Genomic DNA, 22,988 nt, shown 5'->3' on the forward strand with positions numbered 1-22,988 from the left:
CAGGGCTAGCCTGAAGAAGAAGAGCCCTCCCTCCAGTCCATCTTGGTCCAGGCCTCAGAAGGAGAAACGAATGATGGACCTGATCCCCTCTCCCCCTCACCATTCCCTTCTCCTTTTGTGTCGTGTATTTTTCGATTGTAAGCCTGAGGGCAGGGAACCGTCTATTATCCCCTCTGTTGTAAGCCGCCCGGATTCCCAGTGATTATAAATAAATCGTATTATTATTATTATTATTATTATTATTATTATTATGCTTTGACTGAGAGTTTCTGCATGGCAGGGGGTTGGACTGGACGACCCTTGTGGTCTCTTCCAACTTTATTATTCTATGATTCTATGAGATATCATAGAATCATAGAGTTGGAAGAGACCGCAAGGGCCATCCAGTCCAACTCCCTGCCATGCAGGAAATCCAAATCAAAGCATCCCCGACAGATGGCCATCCAGCCTCTGTTTAAAGACCTCCAAGGAGGGAGATTCCACTACACTATGGAAAATACTATGGGAAATAACTTTAGTATTCTATAGTATATCTTTACATGATATATCTTGTTTAGTTTCTTCATAGCTGCCCTTCCAAGTCCTAGTGTTTTTCTGATTTCTTGACTGCAGTTACCATTTTGATTAATGACTGAGACAAGATATGAAGAATCTTTAACCATTTCAATGTCTTCACCATTTCCTTTAGAGTTATGTAAATCACCTGTGGTCATTATTATTATTATTTTTAATGTTCAGCTGTAAATCTGTCTTTGCACTTTCTTCCTTGACTTTCTTCAGTAATTGTTCCAAGACTTTGATATTTTGCGCTAGTGGTATGGTGTCATATGCATATCTGAAATTGTTGACGTTCCTTCTTCCTGGCTTAATTTCTACCACCTTTTATTTTTGCTTCTTGTCTGTCCTCAACTGCTTGAAGAATTTCATCTCTCATCCATTTAAGCTTCTCTTTCATTTTGGTTGTAAATAGTACTTTTTTTTTTGTACTTCTCCCTGACAATGTCCCTGGCTTCAGTCCAGAGTTCTTCTGGCTCCCATTCAATTAAACTGAATACAGTACAACCTCCATATTCACAGGTGATCTGTTCCCATGGTTACTGCATGTAAGTGAAACCCCAGTTAACAGCGAACACTGTATTTCCATCAGAGATTGACCACAGAGTCACGCTGAAGGACCTCCAGATGCTTAGAGAGATCTTTCTTTTCTGGACGTAAGTGAAACTGCAGTTACCGGTCCTGCGGATACAGGGATTGTTCTGTAGCACAAATCTTTTTTTTTTTTTTTTAACATTCTGTATCTTTAAATTCTACAGGGATGTTCCTCAGGTTATGTTTTGGCACAGCGGTTGGTCAAGTGTTCTTCTTAAAATTTACTCTCATTTTTGATATTAGCAGTTTGTGGTTTGTGGCACAATCCTTCCCTAGTCTTGTTTTTTTGAGAGAAAAAAGTTTCCTCATCTTCTGCTTCTGATTATATGGTCTATTTGAAGTCAATATTGGCCATCAGGTGATGTTCATGTATACAATCACCTCTTTGGTTGCTTGAAGAATGTGCTTGCGATTAACAAATTTTTAGCCTCACAAAGTTCAATCAGTTGTTCTCCTGCTTCTTGATCCTAGGGCAGTTTTCTACAATCTTTGATTCTGCTCTGTTTCTTACTTTTGCATTCCGGTTACCTATGATTAACAAGAAGTCCTGTTTTGGCATGTGAACAATTTCCTCCTGGACTCCAGTCTCTTTCAATCTCTTCTCTTCCTGTCTCTGTAGTTGGAGCACAAGCTTGGATTAGGATTTTAATATTATTATTACTATTATTATTTGATCAGATAGTGTCACAACTGTCTAGGCTAAACAGAAATGCTGGAGTGCTGCTTATGGATGTAGCCCTACATGCTGCATACAAAACCAATGAACGGACCCCCACGTAGGGGAAGAGCGCACTGTACTAGGTATGGCAGTTGTCAGAATTCATTATAGCAAATTTAATAAAATTATTATTCTGTTGCTCAACACTGAACAATCTCACAGTTTACACTTTCTTATCCTAATTTTTATGTTATACATATATGCAAAGTGACTGCTTCACCATTTGGACAGACCAATTAAATTATACTTGTAATTATAATTTAATATATTTACAAGTTAATGAACTGTCAATTTGAACTGCCAATACATTTTTACTGTCAATGTGTATTAACAATTAAAAAATCGTTATTTTCCCCCCAAAATGTAAACATGCTGGGGGATCATGACTCATGCCACAACAGTAAGAGTTGCAGCACTGATCATATGAAGGATATAGAGACTGTAACCACATGCACAATTACTTGGAAATAAATTACATTGAAATCAGTGGAATAGTGGGAGGGAATAGATGAATTTGTGACTCAGGCATTACTTTCTTTTCTGCCTTTCTCCCAGGATGGCAGATGCTATGCTACTTAAGGGTCACACTATTACCTGTTTTTATGTGCTTTCAAGTCAACTCCAGTTTATGTTGACCCTATCATAGGGTTTTCTTGGCAAGATCTATACAGAGGTTTGCCACTGCCTTCCTCTGAAGCTGGAAGAGTGGGATTTGCCAAAGGTCATACAGCAATTTCCATGGCTAAGCAGGGATTTCAATCTTTAACTCTGAAAGTCCCAGTCCAACAGGGCTAGCCTGGAAGAAGGAAGAGCCCTCCCTCCAATCAATCTGCCTTGGTCCAGGCCTCAGAGGGAGAGAAGAACCACTGGACCTCATCCCCTTTCCCTCCACCATTCCCTTCTCCTTTTGTTTCGTGTCTTTTAGATTGTAAGCCTGAGAACTGTCTGATTAAAAATAATAATTGTAAGCCGCCCTGAGAGCCATTAGGGCTGAAGGGCGGGATATAAATACCTAAATAAATAAAATTAAAAAATAAACACTCAAATGGCTACACCACACTGGCTCTCACTGCCCCATTTCTTCACTCCAAATCAGGACAGTTAATTTGCATATTATGGCAAGGTAACACACCAATCATTGTATCATTTGAACAGCAAGTTTCGTCTTGTCTCACAGCTGTCTCGCAGTGGATGCGCCATCGGCATTTGAAGCTCAACATGTCCAAGACAGAGCTTCTTGTCTTTCCTCCTAAGTCCACCCTTCAACACTCCTTTTCGGTCTCTGTGGACAACATTTCTATTCAACCAGTCCAGCAAGCCCGCAGTCTTGGTTTTATCTTTGACTCTTCTCTGTTGTGTATCCCTCAGATCCAGACCACAGCCAAGGCTTGTAGATTCCCTTTGTACAATATTGCCAAAATCCGACCATTTCTCTCCGACTCTACTGCCAAGATCCTGGTCCATGCCTTAGTGATCTCACGACTTGATTACTGTAACATCCTTCTAGCAGGGCTTCCTCTTTCTCACCTCCGTCCTTTAATTTCTGTCCAGCATTCAGCTGCACGCATTATCACATCCGCCCACCGCTGTGACCATATCTCTCCTGTGTTGGCATCCCTTCACTGGCTCCCCCTCCCTTTCTGCATTCAGTATAAGCTCCTGCTGTCGACATTTAAAGCCCTCCATGGACTGGCCCCTCCTTACTTATCAGACCTTATTTCTCCTCACCTTCCCACTCGGGCTCTCCGTTCTGGTAGTCAACGTCTACTGTCCCAGCCCAGGATTTCCTCTGCCCCCATCTCGGATTCGCCCCTTTTCACTCACTGCCCCTCACTCCTGGAACCTTCTTCCCCCTCGAACAAGAGCCATCACTTCTTTAACCAGCTTCAAAACGGAGTTGAAGACCATCCTGTTCAGAGAAGCGTTCCCAGGCCTTGCATAATTGTCGCTTGCCTCCCTGGACAAAGATTAACCATCCATTATGAAGCCAAGCCCTCTCTCCAGTCCATCTGCCTTGGACCTCATCCCCTTCCCCACCACTACTCCCTTCTCCTTTTGTGTGGTGTCTTTTTAGATTGTAAGCCTGAGGGCAGGGAACTATCGAATTAAAAAGACTGTATGTACAGCGCAGTGTAAATTTACAGCGCTTTATAAATAAAGGTTAATAATAATAATAATAATAATAATAATAATTTCCTAACACTGTTCAGATTAAGAATAATGTAAGGTAATGGGGGGTTGGAACAGTGAGAACCAAGTTCAAATCTCTGTTTGCCCATGAAATTTTATTTAGTCCTGTGTGACTGGTGAATGTTGTGTCTATGGCTCCTGGAAAAATTGTGTCATTTTCTGAAAATCATATTTTGCATGAAACATGTACAAAACGATAGTTTCTTTGGATTTTTTTGTAGCTTGCAGCCACTTTAATCTTATGTGGCTGTGAATTGGTGAGAATGATTATTTGGCCACTTAAAAAAAGAAGAACAAAATACAAAATACAGTCCAATAATGGATCAGGGGATTAAAACAGTAGATTTATTTTCAATTACTTTCCTAAGAATTTCTAATTTGCCTTTTTCATTGCTGATTTCTTGACGTGAAGATTTTATAATATTATCTGCCATGGCCTCTGGACCATTGGGCCCAGGCAAATACAATTAAAATTTTATTCTTCAAAATACATGATAACCAAAATGTCTATTTTAATAATTATATGTGTTATAGGTAGGAGAGAATGGAGTGTTTATAGAGATGGGAAATGGGACATTATAAACTAACTACAAATAAAAGTTCATGCACTGCAATTCTTTAAAACCCAAATGTAACTGAACACTAGAAAGAGGGATTAAATCTTAAAGTGAGACACAATCATTCAGCAAGTCTGTTAAGGGACAATAAAGACAATAAAAATGCACCACAGCACTTTCCAATTGTTTTTGCATATACATATTACACTGTCCATTAAAAATATATCTCAGCAAAGCCCATCTAAAGGCTAATGTGTAGAGACTACACACACAAACTCATGAAAGAAAATGCACATTTATTTCAGTGTATATTTTGAGGGGATTTTTATAAATAAAAATGCATTTTAATGTAGAAAGAACATTTACTGGTTAAAAAAATGTATTATGAATCAGAAACAGAGAAGATTCACCCATTCTTAGATCAAAGAAATCCAGTGTTATATAAATATTACCAAGGGCATTTTACATTTTATTAAACTAAAAACTTTTTTTTTCACCAAAAAGGCACACTGGCTTCAGCTTTAGACAACTACTGCTCTTTAGAAAAGATATATCACTATTATTATATCACTATCACTACCATTTTACACTAAAATATTTTGCACTTTAGTTTTCCAAAACCGTTTCAGTCAAATAATATTACTATTTCTGTTGATGATTCAGATAAATATTCTCGAACCTTTCCAACAGTTCTCCGGATATCTGTCCATCATGTCAGCCTACATTCAAATAATTTCTGAAGGTGAGATAGTTTTCAAATGCAGAAGAAAAAAATTTTTTTTTGGTACCGATTCTTTTAGCCATGCTAACAAAAATCATAACAGTAACAAAAATATATTGAAAATATGGCAGTTCTACAAGAACAGCAAAACCACAGATTTTTACCTTCTGTGCTTAATCCTGGACTTGAAGTGAATTTTGCTACATCGACAATCTTTACAGCAAACTGTTGTCCAGTTTCTCTGTTGATGCATCGCCGTACAACACTGAATGGACCCCTAGAAGGAAAGATGCCATTCAGTTAATTGATTTAGAACTCCAACTCAGCCCTTTCGTCTTTGCACAAAGCTTTATTATTTTTCTTTTTTAATCTTTATTGGATACTACTGCTGCTGCTGGCTACTATTACTACTACTACTACTAATTTATTTCCTTCCTGCCTCTCCTCAAGGCTTGATATATAGCTAGCACATTAAATTTGCTTATGTATATCTTGCTTTTCTCCCAAAGGAAGGAAAGAAGTTCATAGTAATATAAAATAAAAGAAGAATTAATGCACAAAAGTAGATCAGATATTAAAAAGTAATTAAATTAAAAGCATAAACTAGAGCAATTAACACTACTAGTCTATTGGCAAACCCCTGCTTGAATAAAAAACAGCTTTACTTTTGAGCAGAAGGACAAAAAGGAGGGCACCATTAATACTGTATTTTAAAAGCAGTTAGTCATATGCAGAAATTTAAAAAAAATCAAATTATGTAATATTCTTTATGATTAACAATTCAGTTTAGTCAAGTTTTGTAAAAAGCTGTATCTACAGAACTGACCTAGAAGACAGTAAAAGATTCAGTTACTATTCTGTTGCCTTCTAAGACCTCAGGCTACACCTGTAGTGAGAGTCATCACCACACTCTAAAAATAAAACCCACTATTAAACGCACACACAGATATTTGACCCTGTATATTTTAAAAGTACTTCTCTTTATGGTATTCTAATTTTCAAAATACACTTCATTTTCTTAAGCAATAGAAAAGGCACACATAAAAACCCTGTACTATGAAACTAATACTGCCTAGAAGAGAAATCAGGCATCTTTGCAGAATTAAGACATACTTTTTCTAATTGTCTCCACATTTTGTGCTCAGGTAAGGCAAATACCTCTTGCCTGCCCTTTAACTACATTAACAGCATACTGCTTAGTCCTCTGTTTACTTTCCCCATAAAAATGTATGTCCAAGAGTTTAATTTTCAGGGCTGCGGGTTTTTGCTACTCAAATACAATCTTTTCAGGACACACTACAGATTATAGCACGCACGGCCAACCAGTGGCCTTAAGGCTGCATCTAAGAAATGTGATGGCCCAAAGGGGAGAGATCATGTGCCCCACAGCAAATACTCCCCCCTCATTTTTGTGTAAATCTTTTTTCATACTCTTTTTAAAACAAGGGTTTCTTCATTCAAAATTTATAGTATGAAAGAAGATGTAAGATCTGCAAAATTACAGAATAATTATATACTGAATATACATGTGCGTTTATGCATTATCATTATTGAAGAATGTTTTCTGTTTCATTATATTTCAGTTTATATACAAAAATGCCATTAATCCTTGAGATTGTATGAAACTGCTACTGTTTAACTAATATCTCCCCTCTCTCATCACACACTTCCCTTCTGAAACCAGTATCATTACTCTCCCTCTTACTTGTGTGCCTTTCCTAGCAGCTCCTTCTTAGCTGCAGTTGGAGAATAGCCATGTCTGCAGCTGATTGTGGCAGGGGGTTCGACTTGATAGTCCTTGAGATCTCTTCCAATTCTATGATCATCCCCAGGCACCACAACCTATATTGGTCCACAGCTGGCCTCTATTGTTTGGATAAGCTCCACACCAGAGGGGGCTTCCTATTACCTCTCTTTCCCTTGTGCAAAGGCTTTCATCAGAAAGGAATCCTTTCCACCAGGTCAATTTTTTTCACTTGATTTTATTGTTTTTTATATCTTTTACCCGCCTCGATCCAATACGGGGAGAGGCGGGATATAAGTAAATAAATATTATTATTATTACCTGTCACAGTGTAAAATAGACAAGACACCTCCCCCCCAAATTCTGTACAGTGGACCCTTGTTATACGCTGGGGTTTGGTTCCAAGATCCCCCGTGGATAACAAAATCCATGGATGCTCAAGTCCCATTAAATATAATAACATAGCAAAATGATGTCCCTTATAAAAAATGGAAAATCAAGGTTTGAAATTTGAAATTTATATTTTTTTGAACATTTTCAAACCGTGGCTGCTTGAATCCGTGTATAAGAAGGGCCGAATGTATTACCACACTCACATGATATTCAGTCTAAGCAATTAGATCCTCCCTGCAAAATGTGTAAAGAGACAACAGTAGCAGCATATTTAATGTGCCAGTCATTAAACAGCAGGGGAACAGAGGACCAGAAACTTCTAGTTTCAAGGAGTCTCCAACTTAGTGCTTCATATATAAAAAATGGCTAAGAAACCAAATGGCTCACACTTTGTCTTAAAAATTTCACCAATTTCAGAAATGCTTCAGAATATTATTATTATTATTATTATTATTATTATTATTAACCTTTATTTATAAAACGCTGTAAATTTAATGTTAACCTAATTCAGCATGATATGTTGTGGAACCCCACTAAAAGTTATACCACACAATGCAACTAGAACCTTAAAGATACTCTTCCTAGGAAAAGGCAACTTTTCACTGACTATCTGCCGGCATTAGAAAGGACAAAAAATAACAACAAAACTAAGCCTTAGTTCACTTATTTCTTCCTGTTGTCCAGTAAATATGTCCAAAATCCCCCAGAAGCCAAGATGACTAACATGAGACTGTCGTACTTTGGTCACATCATAAAAAGGCACAACTCATTGGAAAAAACAATAATGCTTGGAATAGGGTTGCCATAACTGTCAACCTCCAAACCAGGACAAATGGGGGAAAATGTAGGACAATGTAGGACAAAATTTAGCCCCAAATGTAGGACATATTTTTAAAATGGAGGACACATGAAAAATTTCATGATTTAAAAAAGTATTAATATAAACACATGTTTCTTAGGCATGTTCAAAATGGAGGACATTTTGGCATTATTCCTAGACAGATGGCAGAAATGTACTTCCCTTTCTGGCCAAACCCCCCCCCCCCCCCCCAATTCCAAAACACACACAACAGCACAAGTCCAGGCATCCTTAGCATTTGAGCCGAGATAGACAGGCAGCCCCTTGAGCCGGCAAACTACATGTTCCAAGCCTTCTTAGCAATTCCCCCCCCCTTCCTCCTTCTCCTTGCCCCCTGCAACCTCCCCAACCCTCACCCCCTCTTTTCCCCCAGGTACAGTATATCTCAACTGGCTGTATGGGGGATTTGTGGGTCAGTCTTTTTCTTTTTCTTTTTGCATGGGGGCAAAGCCCTGAGAAGCCCTGGATCCCTGAGAAGAAGAGGAGGGGGGCTTAGAGGGGGGTAAATAGATAGAGGTTTAGAAAGGGGTTAAATAAGGGGGTTAGAGAAAGAGGGGCTAGAGAAGGGGGGCTAGAGGCAGGGTTGCCATTAGTCAGAAAGGAGTTGGGCACACAACAACAACAACAATAGCAGCAGCAGCAGCCGAGGAGGAAGGGGGGAGGAGGAGAAAAAGAAAAGGGAAGGAGAAAGAAGAAAAGGAGGAGAAAGAAGAATAGGGAAAAATATAAAAAGAAGAGGAGGAGGAGGGAGAGAGGAAGAAAAGAAAAAAGGGGAAGAAAAAGAAGAAGAAGAGAAAATAGGGGAAGAAAAAGGAAAGGAAGAGAAATAGCTTGCCGGCAAAGCTCTTTCCTGCCCTCGGCCCGCGCGAGGAACCAAAGAGGAGACACTCCTCCTCTTGAGGCTGGCTGGCCAATGGGGAGAGTGGAGCTGGAACAGCCCCGCCTCCTGCTAGCAGTCACAGGCTCCTGCAGCAGGGGCGGGCTGTCCAGCGACTGGCCAGCCAGCCTGAAGGGCAGGAGCTCCTGCTCAGCCCTGTGCGCGGCCGCAAAAGAGCATGCAGGGCCAGGGAAGAGCGCACAGGGCCAGGGCAAAGCACAGCAGGCGGTGGAAAGGCTGCAGCAGCAGCAGCAGCAGCAATGGCAGTGGCGGCTGCAGAACGGCCACGGTTGTTGCGGTGGCGGCGGCGGCAACCAGCTCAACTCGGGGCAAAGAGCAAAACCGGGGCGGGACCGTGCCAACTGGCCAAAAATTGGGTTTGTCACGCCCCCAGGTGGGTTATGGCAACCCTAGCTAGGAAAGGTGGAGGGAAGTAGAAAGAGAGGAAGGCCACGTATTAAGATGTATGGACTTTATTAAGGAAGTCACAGGTATGCATTTGCAGGAACTAAGCAGAACAGTGGATGAGATGTCTCATCCACAGGGTTGCCATGGGTCAAGATCAACTCTACGGCAGTTAACAACTAAATATGTGCTCATTTCAGCTCTCATAGGCAGGTTACAAATGCAATAATTGAATGTGTTATAAAATTCTGCATTGTTTATTATGTATTTATGTGCTGTCTCTCTGTATGATTTTATATAGCTCATGAAGAAGGTTTCTGAAAGCAAAAACAGGATTAAACACATTGAACTTTTAAATAAATAAACCATTTCTTCATTGAGTACCCTGAGAAGTGTCTCATGATTCTTCTGTATGTCATTTTAAAGATGCCTTTCTGAACCTAGCACAACTGTTTGGGGATGGTTTGATTTCTACTACAGTCAACCCTTGACCTTCGTGGGGGTTTGAGGCATGAGACCCCCACAAAACTGAAAAAATCCACAAATAAGGCATGTGAGAGGTAAGAGCAGTGTGTGTATGCACATGCTCCCGCCTCCCTTGCAACGCCTCAGAGAGCTTAGGCAAGCTCTCTGAGCCATTGGAAGGGAGGCAGGGGACTCACATGCATGTTTCTCTCACTCCTCATCTGATGCCTCACACAGCTCAGGCAAGCTCTCTGATGCACTGGAAGAAAGGTGGGCAACTCATGTGTGCGCTGCTCTCACCCCTCCTCCAATGTCTCAGACAGCTTGCACATGCATACCCTTCCTTGCTGCTTCCTCCCTCCTGGTCTTCCCACCAGCCCCAAGGGGAAAAACCCGGGAGGGAAGAGAAGGGGGAGTGTGTGTGCATGTGGCATGACACTCGTGAATAAGCAAATTTGCGAATGTCAATGCTGTGAAAGTGGAGGGGCTCCTGTACAATGCATCTGAGGGCTGCTACATTTTGGTATCTGACAACTCATTAAATTAAATTTTATCACTGATCTGCAGCTCTATTTCTTTCCCCCCACTTTTACCCAGTCCATTTCGGTTGCTTCCTGTTAATGTAGGAGTATAATAATTTCCAGGGGGAAGCAATGAATAGTTGGCACCCTGAATTTAAGCACTTTACAATGCAACATCCCATAAGTTCCACTTGCATAGTTAAAATTTTCCTATTAGCTAAAATAAACACATTCCATGCTGTGAAAACAAGGAGAGAACCAATGAAAAATTCAACAAGTAGAATACAACTTCTGGATGACTGTTGTTACTATACCCACATAACTTTCCACATGGCAGGATTAAAATATCCCCAATTGGCAAAAGAAAGCACTAGAAAATGACAAGAATTTACTGTGTTATATTACTGAAGGTATTCAGCAACAATGGCCCCATAAGGTTGCATATAACCGTAGATGGGAAGTTAAACAGAATGGAACAGAAGAGGGCAAGCCCTTCCATTACTATCACTGACTGAGAATATTTTACACATGAACTTTATATAGGATAGCACATACAATGCTTCTTTACAGCTTATAATAGGGAAGAAATTTTTTTATTCTTAGATATATAGCCTGTCCTCCTCAACCATGGGCTTGCCATCCGTGGAGTTAAGCATCTGCAGCTAATGGCTGCACCTGTACGCAGCTGCAGCAGACCGGCTGCACGCTCACTACCATTTTTTTTATCCAAGGCGGCGTGTGTCTGGAACAGAATCTGTGTGGATAAGAAGAGCCTACTGGACAATCATTTCAGTACACTATTTATACACAGTGTTACTGTCCCATGAAGATAATCACATTCATATTAGAACAGACATAAATCTCTACAGCTGTGATACTATAATATCACTAAGGTTCAAGTTCTACTTTCAAAACTGAAATTGGCTTGCTGTAAAAAGCCTGGTAGCAAAGCTTTTAATTCTGGTTTTGTACTTCACTTCTAGAAAGAGGAAACGAAGATCAATTTCAAATTTAAACATGAAATGCTGAGTAGTGCTGACTAATTTCCATTCAATTGTCCCAGAGGCATATACAGAATATGGCTTTTCCCCCTCCTCATTTTGAAATTGGATACAGGATTAAGACAGATATTTTACTATAGTGAATTTTACATTTTTTCAGGCCACTGAAATGTATTGAGGATGAAGTAGGCTTTGGACCTGAAATGCAAAACATTGTCCTAAATGTGCAAACCAACATCTGTTTGTGAAGTCGAATGAGATGGATGGATTTTAATGATTAATATCCCCACAATAGATTTATAGAAAATGGTTGCACAGTGGATATACAGAAATGAGATTTTGGAGTCAAGGGCTTGTGAGAGAGAAAAATGCTGAACAGGGTTTGCAGTAGAAATGTTTAGAGACAAGATGACCTTTGAAGGCGTCTAGCTTGCTTTTGAAAGCCAAAACAATTAAGAGGCAGCATCCTTGAATGAGGAAGCAACACACAGGTGATAAAAGTGATGGAATATTCCAAATGTGCCTAAAGTGTATTTTAATATATCCAAATATCTTTGCTCTGATTGTAAGAAAGTTTTGTACGTTTGCACTTTGAACCAGTCAATAGAATGTATGTTAGGGACCTCCTTATTTGAACTACTATATAGACAGCCATTTTCTTTTGTTCTTGGCCTCAGTATTTGAAACTTGAATTTCCACTGAGGTCTGCTGGCAAATAAACAGTTTTTGGATTCTCAGCATTCTGGGTCCTTTTGTTCCTCTGCTCTGTCAAGCTGGTGGACTTAGTGAGAGAAAGTCCAGGCTTTTAAGGATCTCACAACAGAAGAGGCCAGCCACAGATGCTGGCGAAACATCAGGAATAAACTCTCCCAGTACACAGCTACATAGCCCAAAAACCCCATAAAACAACATCAATTTGTTCCAATTTCTCAGGAAGCAATTGTATTGACACTGCACTTTCTATTTTTCTCCTCTTTTTGAAAACAGATGCAGTATAGCTGATATTTCAAGTTGGAACACAGTACTGTGCCCTGAAAATATGAAAAAAATTGTCTTGCTATCCCTGTATACTGTAGAACTACTGCATTACTAATCAAAAACAAAAGAAAACAAACTTAAACAGACCTCACATCACCTGTTCAACAATCACTGTATAAATCAATTCTATGCTGGTTTTTGAACAGTTCATGTAAAAAATATATCAAAACACAGTTGTTTGTTTCATTTGGCTGTTCTAACAACCCTTTGGGAGGAAATTCCAAATATTTGGAGAAATGCCATGATTACATTAATACCAAGGGAAGACCAAGACCCATTAGAAGTTAAGAATTGCAGACCAATGGAAGATACGCTGGGAAGAAGTTATGCAATATATGGAAAGAAAATGGGATAAAGTGGCAAATATGTTGTCAAACGTTGACATATCGATTTGAAAGTTAAAAAGATACTCACTGTCAAGATTACACAGAAGTGCTAATGATAGACTGTAAGCTTATAATATACTCTTGTTTAAAATGATGGTATGTGATAGCTATAAGCTTGAAAGATGAAAGACTTGAATACAAGGAGAGATAAGGATGTTGAGTACAAGCAAAAAGAGTTTTTGTTTTAAGGGAAATCCCCTACAGAATTAATTTTACATTTCGAAAAGTTAAATACAGAGGAGGGAGAACATTAAGATTACTAATCATAGGAATAGTTCTCCCTCCAGTACAGTCACGTGCGGCATAAGACAAGCAAATATGAAGTGTGGGAGGTAAACTTTTAGGATTTCTTATGGATTATGAGAGTCGCGGTATAAGAAAATGAAGATGGAGAAGGTTAAAGAGGTATAGATAATTCCAGTGATTAGGGGAAAAGGAAGTACGTTAAGGAATTGTGATGTATTTATAGGCTGACGAGAAAAGAAAAGAAGGGATTAAGGGAAAATATAATAAGATACTGTATGATAAAGATGTATGATGTATTATGTAATGAGTGAAATAAACTTTAATAAAAAAGAAAAAAAAAAGAATTGCAGACCAATTGCATTTTTCAATGTTGATTACAAATTTTTTGCAACAATATTGATAGAAAGACTTTAAAATATTTAAATGAAGATGAATTGGGATTCTTGCCAAACAGTACTCAACCTTACTGAATTTTATGAGAAGAACAACTAGAAAAAAATAGGGATGATATATTTAGGTGCTGAAAATGTGTTTGATAATGTGAATTGGGAGTTTATAAAGGAAATATTAACAAGGATGAATTGGGGATGAAATTATCTGAATTGGATATGCAACATTTCTGAAAGTCGAGGGCGACTAAAATGGTGAAGGGTCTGGAAACCATGTCCTATGAGGAACGACTTAGGGAGCTGGGGATGTTTAGCCTGGAGAAGAGAAGGTTAAGAGTTGATGTGATAGCCCTGTTTAATTATTTGAAGGGATGTCATATTGAGGAGGGAGCAAGCTTGTTTTCTGCTGCTCCAGAGACTAGGACCCGGAGCAATGGTTGCAAGCTACAGGAAAAGAGATTCCACCTCAACATTAGGAGGAACTTCCTGACAGTAAGGGCTGTTCGACAAACTCCCTTGGAGTGTAGTGGAGTCTCCTTCCTTAGAGGTCTTCAAACAGAGGCTGGATGGCCATCTGTCGGGGATGCTTTGATTGAGATTTCCTGCATGGCAGGGGGTTGGACTGGCTGGCCCTTGTGGTCTTTTCCAACTCTATGATTATATAAAATATGTTATCAGAACTTAAAATTCACAAGAAGAAACGATTTGAAGAACTACTATTAAATATTCTATAGATGGCACCTTACACCAGTCAAACTTACCAAAATTTATGGATATGTGAAAAACAATTGTTGGAAATGTGGGTAAGTTAATGGTACCTTGTACCGTATGTGGTGGCACTGTACCAAGGCACCCCCCAAATGGGGAAAATAATGGAAACATTGAAGACTGATTTTCTGCTTGCTCTGGAATTTTACTTACTGAACATACCAAATGGACTAGATAGACAAAAAGAAAAGAAATAGGGAAAAATACATGGTCACAGCTGCCAGAATAATCTATACCAGGAAATGGGAAAAAACAGCCAAATATCAATTATTAGACATGTTGGAAATGGACAAAGTAACATGATAATGATAAGACTATGGCTGCATCCACACTGCAGAATTAAATCAGTTTGCCATTACTTTAACTGCCACGGCTCAATGCTACTGAATTCTGGAATTTGTAGTTTTCTGAGACATTTAGCCTTCTCTGTCAGAGGGCTCTGGTGCAACAACAAGTTATAATTTCCAGAATTTCACAGCACTGAGACATGGTAGTTAAAGTGGTGTTATTATCCCCCCCCCCCTTTCCATGCAACATCTACATCTACTGTGCCTGCTCAACACAATATATGAATTAAAATATTTTGTTTAGTGTGTGTTTTTTGTTCACACATTCATGTACATTTATATTTTAGCATCTTATAAGGAATTGTCTCTCCTCCTCCTTCCTCAGGCAGAGGCTCTAAGCACTCTCCTTGCTTTCCCCACATCTTGGCAATCAGGGTCCCCAAGTCTCACCTCTCCCCTTGAGCAACTCCCACACCCCTCCCTGGGGTCCAGCCCCACAGTTTAAAAACCACTGGCCAACAGCACTACAATAGCTCAAGAGTTGAGAATTACTGATAACACCATGATTCTCACAGACCTTGTGATTATAACAATACAACCTGAACAACTGATGCACAACTACAGGGATAGACAGTTACTGTTGCATGTATACTGCTTTAACTGTTACATGAAAGACCGCTGTGCTTACCACAGAGATCACACTTGTCCCGCCTCTTGGTGCTAACAATGCCAGGTATTATGTATTCTGAGGCTGCATTTCTTGACAACATGAACAACTTGCTTATGCCCCTAGATTTCATTTAGGATTTGAGCAACAGCCTAGTCCTATCTGGAAAACATATTTTCTGGCATGTTTATGCCTTTATACAGTGCGCCCGTGCCATGCGAGGATGCATTTTACACGGCTTTCAGCATATGCGTAAGCTGCTTGGGGAGGGAAATAATGGCGCACATGCCCATGGTACACACACACCGCTCCGCCACATGCACGTGCCCCATTATTTCCTATGCGGTTCGAGCATAGGTGGATTTTCCCTTACGCGGGAGGATCCGGAATGGATCCCCCACGTGAGGAGAGGGCCCACTGTACATTATTCAGTATCTAAACAATACAGTGCCCAGTATATTTGAAAACCATAGCACAGTCCACTGGAAGAGCTTCTGCCAAAAATTTAAGTTCTAAAACATTCCAATCGGGACCTCTATAGTGGGAATAAAAAACATTGTGAACTCTAGCAATAATGATGGAAATTGCATCATCGTACAACAATAGGTTTTATAAATAAATACCTGTACTCTTCTAAATATCCATTTGGGTAATACTGACCAAATCTATGACAATAAAGCATATGAATTAAGCAGTGCATTAGTGTCAGGGTAGCAGATCCCTAATTACAGAAACTCAACTGAAAGGAAGAATCAGGTTCTTAAGTAATTAGATATGTCAAAAGGGATGAGTTTGGGAGGATGTACACAGAAGAGTTACAGAAAAGAGATGAGGGAATGAATGATATTTGGAATGAGGAGCAATATGAAGACGAATCCCAAATTCTAAGTGAAGTTGAATCTCCAATAAAGGAAATGGGGGAAAAAAATCACCAGGAACAGATGATATCCCAATTGAACTGCTACAGTGCCTACAGACAATAGTGCTAACTGAAATATGCCAACAAATATGGAAAACAAAGTGGTGGCCAGCAACTGGAAATGCTCTATATACCAATCCACAAAAAGGAGATACAAAAGACTGCAGCAACTATAGGACAACAGCACTAATCTCACATTCAAGCAAAATAATGCTCAAATGTCTGCAGCATAGACTCCAACCATACACGGAGAGAGAAATTCCAGAGGTGCAAGCAGGATTCAGAAAAGGAAGGGGCACTAGGGACCACATTGCAAATGTGCAACGGCTAATGGAGTGCACCAAAGAATTCCAAAAAAAGAATCAGCATGTGTTTTATAGACTACAGTGAAGCATTTGATTGTATAGATCATGAAATGGTATGGAATGCATTCAAAGACATGGGGATGCCACTACATCTGTTTTAACTGTTATATTGAATTTTTAATCCTGTATTGAAATGTTTTTATAAATTTTGTAAGCCGCCCTGATCATTTCCATGGAAGGGCGGGGTAGAGATAAAATTTATTATTATTATTATTATTATTATTATTATTATTATTATCTGATAATCCTGATGAGGAATCTGTCCCAAGGACAAGAGGTCACAGTCAGAACAGAATTCAGTGAAACAGAGTGGTTCCCAATAGGCAAAGGCATCAGGCAAAGCTGCATCCTATCACCTTATTGTTTAACTTATATGCTGAAAATATAATATGAAAAGCAGAATTAGAATCAGAAAAAAGAGGAGTGAAGATAGGAGGAAGGAACATTAACAACCTAAAATATGCAAATGACACTATAATATTAGCAGAAGACATTCAGGAATTAGAACAGTTAATAAAGAAGGTCAAAGATGAAAGTGCAAAGGTAGGTCTGATGCTGAACATAAAGAAAACAAAAAATAATGACCACAGAAGAAACACGCAAATTCAGTCTAGACAACAAGGAAATTGAAATGGGCAGGGCAGTGGAGGATAGGGATTCTTGGAGATGTCTCATTCACGAGGTCACCACGAGTCAGGACTGACTTGAGGGCAGCTAACAACAACTCTAAGAAAGAACAGAAACTTTGTATGTTTGGTTCTCACCATACAGCTATGGTAAGGTTGTATACCACATTAAAATATTGTGGTATGATCTGCAGTTAACTCTTTATGCAAGGAAGCCCTCAAATGTCCTTGAGTTGAAGCAGTTCTGCAAGGAATGTTCAAAAAGTTTGACAACCTCAGAAGGCCAGTTATTGCTGCTCATCAGATTAGAAAGGGTTGCAAAACAATTTCTAATAGTCTACAAATAGAGAAGGTTCAAGAACACAGACATCATACCAAAACCTCCGCAAGAACAAACTGATGCATCCCTTAGGAAGTCACATTGGTAACATCCAAGGATGCAGACCACTTTTGCCTTGGCTAATCTAAGTGTTTATTACACAGAGATCAGGAGAATACAAAACAACAACAGTTCATTGGATGATAGCCAAGAGGAAACCACTGTTTTCTAAAACAGAAGACTGGTATTCATCTTAAGTCTGCTAAAGATCACATGCACTGGGCCCTTAGTAGCTCCTGGAGTTTTCTTCCAGGCCTCCTCGTGGGTACCAAAATCTGTGGATGCTCAAGTCCCATTATTATATAATGGTGTAGTAAAACGGTGTCCCTGATATAAAATAGCAAAATCAAGGTTTGCTTTTGGGATTTTTCCCCCTGAATATTTTCAATTTGTGGATGGTTTAATCCATGGACAAAGAATTTGTGGATATGGAGGGTTGATTGTATATCAGGATGCTGAAACAATGTTCTCTGGAAAGACAAATCAGAGGCACACCTTTTTTTTAAAGCTCTGTAGGACATGCTTTGGGCCAATATCCAAATGCTGAATAGGAACAGAAGAATTTCATTCCAACCATCAAACATGACAATGGGAAACTAATGGCTTGGGCCTGCTTTCCTGCCTCAGACCTGGATAGCTTGTCATTGTTGACACAACTATTTCTGCTGTGTATTTCATGGTGTTTTAAAGGACTACTGCTCTGAGAGCTGAAGTTAAACTGAAAGTGAGTCATGCAACATGACAGTGATCCTAAACATACAAGTATACAAATAATGGCTGTGCAGAAAGAAAACCTGAGTTTTAGAATGGCCAAATCAAAGACCAGAAAGAAAATGCATTAAAACAGTGGTACTCAAACTTTTTATTGTTGGGACCATAGAATCCTAGAGTTGGAAGAGACCACAATGGCCATCCAGTCCAGCCCCCTGCCAGGCAGGAAATGTCAATGAAAGCATAACTGACAGATGGCCATCCAGCCTCTGTTTAAAGACCTCCAAGGAGGGAGACTCCACCACTCTCTGAGGAAGTGTGTTTCACTGCTGAACAGCCCTTACTGTCAGGATGTTCCTCCTAATGTTGAGGTGGAATCTCTTTTTCTGTATCTTGTATCCATTGTTTCAGGTCCTATTTTCTGGAGCAGGAGAAAATAAGTTTGCTTCATCCTCAACATGAAACCCTTTCATATATTTAAACAGGGTTATCATATCACTTCTTAACAGTCTCTTTTCCAGGCTAAACATAGCTCCCTAAGTCTCTCCTTGTAGGAATGGTCTCCAGACCATTTTGGTCATCCTCCTCTGGACATGCTCCAGCTTGCCAAAACCCTTTTTGAACTGTGATGCCCAGAACAGGACACAGTATTCCAAACGAGGCCTGACCAAAGCAGAATAGAGTGGCACTATTACTTCCCTTGATCTAGAATTCTAGATGCTATACTTCTATTGATACAGCCTAGAGTCACACTGCCTATTTTAGCTGCCGTGTCACATTGTTGACTCATCTTCAACCTGTGCTCTACTAGGACTCCCAGATTCCTGTCACCCGTAGTCTCATTCAGCGAAGTCTCCCCCATCCTATATCTATGCATTTCATTTTTTCTGCCCTTACATTTCTCCCTGTTGAAATTAATTTTGTTAGTTTTGGCCCAAATTTCTAATTTTACTAGCTTGTTTGCAAGAATGTCATAGGGGACCTTGTCAAAGGCCTTTCTGAAATCAAGATATACTATATCCATAGCATTCCCTTCATCTACCAAGCTGGTAATTTTATCAGAAAAAGATTCTAGAGCAGATTTTTAAACAGAGAGTCTGTGAACATCTAGAAGGGAATTCCATAATCACAAAAAGTCAACATGTGTTTCAGAGAAAAAATTAGTCTGGCATGACTAGTTGATTTTTTCTGATTATGGAATTGCCTTCTAGATGTTCACAGACTCTCTGTTTAATAATATGCTCTAGAATCTTTCCTGGTATTGAGATAAGACTAACTGGATGATAATTGTTGAGAACATCTTTTTTTCCCTTTTTGAAGATGGGGACAATGTTTGCCCTCCTCCAGTCTGCTGGGACTTTTCCTGTTCTCCAGGAATTCTCAAAGATTATTGCCAATGGCTTTAAGATTACATTTGCCAGTTCTTTTAATACCCTTGGATGTAGTTCATCTGGTCCCGGAAACTGAAATTCATTTAGATTCACCACATATTCCCATACTACCTCTTTACTTATTCTATGCTGTGTTTCCCCTATTGTGTCATATGCTTCATTTTCCTCAGTTTGAGTGGCCTTTTCCTTTTGTGAGAAAACTGAGGCAAAGAAGGTGTTGAGTAGTTGTCTTTTCTCTGTCCCCGTTAGCATTTTGCCATCTTCTCTACACAGTGACTCTACGATTTCCTTCTTCTTGCTTTTGCTATGGACATACCCAAAAAGCCCTTTTTATTGTTCTTAAACTATCTAGCAAGTCTGAACTCATTCTGCGCTTTAGCTTTTCCAACTACCTCAACATGTGCTAGCTATTTGTTTGATTTCCTCTTTGGCGCTTTCCCCCCTTTTCCATTTCTTTATACATCTCCAATTTAAAACTTAGTTCAGTTGAAAGTTCTTTAGTTATCTATCCTGGTTTCTTGAGACACCTCCTATTTTTCCTCCTTGTTGGAATAGTTTGAGATTGTGCTTTCAGTACCTCCCTCTTGAAAAAATTTCATACATCCTGAACTCCCTTCCTTTTTAGTATTCCTGGGATCACACCCAGTATTTCCCTAAGTTTACTGAAATCAGCTCTCCTAAAGTCTAGAATGAGTGTCTGACTATGCCTGGTTTTTCCTTTCCACTGTATAACAAACTTCAGGAGAACACGATCACTCCCACCTAAGGATTCCACCACTTGAACTCCATTTACCAGGTCATTCCTGTTGGTTAGGATCAGATCTAAAATAGCTGATCCTCTTGTTGCCTCTTCCACCTTTTGAACAATGAAACTGTCTTTGAGGCAAATGAGGAATTTGCTAGACCTTAAAGTTTTGGCTGAGTTTGGTTTCCAGCAAATATCAGGATAGCTGAAGTCACCCATCGCTACTACATCTCTCCTATCTGAGTGTGTGGTCATCTGTTCTAGAAAGGTGTCCTCCAATTCCTCAGTTTGACTTGGTGTTCTGTATTCCCACAATAACATTATTATTATTATGGGCTGGCTCATATAGGGAGATACAGTTCGCCAAATATCCTGGACTTGAGCAGTAGAGCTGTTTCAACAGGTGCATTGTGTGATCTCTATAACCTGCCCGTTAGCAGCCTGGCTGCAGTTCTTTGAACCAGCTGAAGTCTCTGAACTTCAAAAGCAGCCCCATGTACAGCACATTACAGTAGTCCAAACATGATGTAATCAAGGCATGTACGAGTGAGCCAAATCCGGTGTCTCAAGGAATGGGCACAGTTGGCACACAAGTTTTAAATGTGCAAACGCACTCCTGGTAACTGCACAGACCTGGCCTTCCAGGTTCAAAGCTGAGTCCAGGAGTACTACCAAGTGGCAAACCTTTGTCTTCAGGGAGAGTGTGACCCCATCTAACACAGGCTGGATCCCTATTCCCTGATTTGCCTTCCGACTGACAAGGAGCACCTCTGTCTTATCTGGATTAAATTTCAACTTGTTTGCCCTCATCCAGTCCATTACTGATATCCTTATTGTTTCCCTCCTCTTTTATTTTAATCCAGATGCTCTCCACCTGATTTCCAGGACCAAAATCCTGGATCCCTCACAGATGTAAACATCCTTGACATATAATGCTATTCCTCATCCTTTCCTGTATGGCCTATTTTTCTTAGAAAGATTATACCCCTCTATTACTACATTCCAATCGTGAGACTCATCCCACCAGGTTTCAGTGATGCCTATTATATCGAATTGCTTTCTTGTGCTAGGGGTTCAAGTTCATCCTGTTTATTTCCCATCGTCTGTGAATTAGTGTAGAGGCATCTAAGACCATGGGTCCTCCCCACTAGCTGCCTGTGTAAAGTTTTCCCCCTCTCACTATTGGGTTCTTGCACTATTTGATTTGTTCCCTCTATAACAGTTTGACTATTATCTCCAGCCCTTGATGTACTCCTGCCTTCCAAAATACTGTCTCCTCCCCCTACATAACTCAGCTTAAAGCCCCCCTGATCAAACTTTTGGCAAAAACATTTCTGCCAACTGGTGCAGGGTACAATCCACTTCTTGCCAGAGGTCAACCCTCATGGAACCACAGCCCCATGATCCAAGAATCCAAATTGTTCTCAGCAGCAAGTTGTTCACATCCACTATTTTCCTCTCCCTTCCTGTACCCTGCCCTTCAACTGCGAGAAGAGATAAGATGACAACCTATGCAGCCATCTCTTTCAGCTTCCTACTCAAAGCCACTTAATCACTTCTGATATTCTGAATGCTGTGCCTTGCAGTATAATTGGTTCCCACATGGACCAAAAGGAAGGAGTAATGGTCAATAGGCTTGACAAGTCTTGTCAGCCTCAGTGTCACATCACCGATTTTTGCCCCAGGGAGACAACACACCTCCAGTTACATCTTGTCAGGTCCACAAACCATTGCTTCTGTACCCCTCAGCAGGGAGTCCCACCACCACCATATGCCTTCTCTGAGGCTCAGCAGCAGCTGTTCCCTGTGGAGGTAGAGTCCCCAGCACTGTCCCTGAGGACTGTCCCTGCCTCTCCTCCTTGTCATCCCTGATAAGGGAGAGCTTCAAATTGATTCTGTAGCTGGAAGCTCCCAGAAAGGTCCCTGGTTTCCCTACGTCTGTGTGTGTTAGATCTCTAGATGTCTCCCTCTTGTATATGTGACATGAACTCTTCCCCAGCAACTTCCTCTGTGTGTGCCTCATCCAAGACCATGTGTTCCATTCTGTCCAGGAAAACCTCTTGCTCCCTAATATGCTGAAGTGTAGCTACCCGGGCTTCCAGCAGCTGGACCTTTTCTTCCAAGAGGGCTACTAACTTGCACTTGCTGCAGGTGAAGTTCACCACATCCATAGGCAAGAAACAAACATCCCAGAGTTGTTGCAAGTGGCTGCAGCAGCTCTCTCAGTATCCATATTGACAAGTCTTAAGCAAGCACTGACACAGGACTGTAGGCTCCCCCCTCAAAAAGCCCCCTGTCAAACACCCATGTAAAGGACCCCTGTTGAACTGGCCTTTTTCATCATGCTCTGTCAGTGAGCTCAATCAACTGGAGCTATAGCTCTGTAGAGAGCACCTGGCTGCTAGATCATTCCAGAGGCAAGTCTCTGACTCACTTGCTCTGAGCACCCCCCCCCCCCGAAGCCCCTTAAA

The 22,988-nt window shown here is 40.2% G+C and overlaps 1 protein-coding gene across 14 annotated transcripts in view; it reads right to left on the reverse strand.

The window, feature by feature from the left end:
- The window catches only part of CASK (calcium/calmodulin dependent serine protein kinase), a 202,563-nt gene that overhangs the window by 134,339 nt on the left and 45,236 nt on the right, over positions 1 to 22,988 (reverse strand). For all 14 annotated transcript variants that reach the window (XM_089511887.1, XM_089511885.1, XM_089511880.1 and 11 more), the window contains exon 2: positions 5,500 to 5,612. In XM_089511887.1, coding sequence (XP_089368013.1) covers positions 5,500 to 5,612 — 113 coding nt within the window. The remainder of the gene's footprint in view (positions 1 to 5,499; positions 5,613 to 22,988) is intronic.

Source organism: Sceloporus occidentalis, unplaced genomic scaffold, assembly GCF_023333645.1.
Source record: "Sceloporus occidentalis isolate IW3139 unplaced genomic scaffold, rSceOcc1.0.p SCAF_2, whole genome shotgun sequence".
Taxonomy (NCBI): domain Eukaryota; kingdom Metazoa; phylum Chordata; class Lepidosauria; order Squamata; family Phrynosomatidae; genus Sceloporus; species Sceloporus occidentalis.